Source organism: Pteropus vampyrus, unplaced genomic scaffold, assembly GCF_000151845.1.
Source record: "Pteropus vampyrus isolate Shadow unplaced genomic scaffold, Pvam_2.0 Scaffold51, whole genome shotgun sequence".
Lineage (NCBI taxonomy): Eukaryota > Metazoa > Chordata > Mammalia > Chiroptera > Pteropodidae > Pteropus > Pteropus vampyrus.
Window position 1 is genome coordinate 351,949 of NW_011888832.1, and position 363 is coordinate 352,311.

Here is a 363-nt window from a genome sequence, read left to right on the forward strand (position 1 = left end):
ATGGTGACTTCTGCTACTATCATAAAGGGATTGGCCCCAATTCATGCCCTTTATAAGCGGTAGAGCTGGGCCTCAAACCCAGTCTTTTGACTCCCAGTCCAGTGTGTTCTCTTCATAGTGTCTCTATAAAAAGTACCTATGTCTGCTTGTGGTTTATTTCCGGCTGCTTTATAGAGCTCTTTTCCTTTTATTGATTGGACTCAGTGAAGCCTGGTGTGGACCCTGCAGCTGCCAAGCTCTGGACCCTCTCAGCCACTGACATGGAGGATGAGAGCATGGTGAGTCGGCACTGTGGTCACTTGGTTGGTTTCTTTTAGGCCCACTTGGGTATGAATGGTCGTAGTTTGGAGTGGCCTTTCTGGA

At 48.2% G+C, this 363-nt stretch overlaps 1 protein-coding gene across 1 annotated transcript in view; it reads left to right on the forward strand.

The window, feature by feature from the left end:
- The first annotated feature begins 260 nt into the window (after window positions 1–260).
- The window catches only part of CIAPIN1 (cytokine induced apoptosis inhibitor 1), a 6,640-nt gene continuing 6,537 nt past the window's right edge, over window positions 261–363 (forward strand). The window contains exon 1 of the mRNA XM_011360171.2: window positions 261–278. Within this exon, the coding sequence (XP_011358473.1) occupies window positions 261–278 (18 nt within the window). The remainder of the gene's footprint in view (window positions 279–363) is intronic.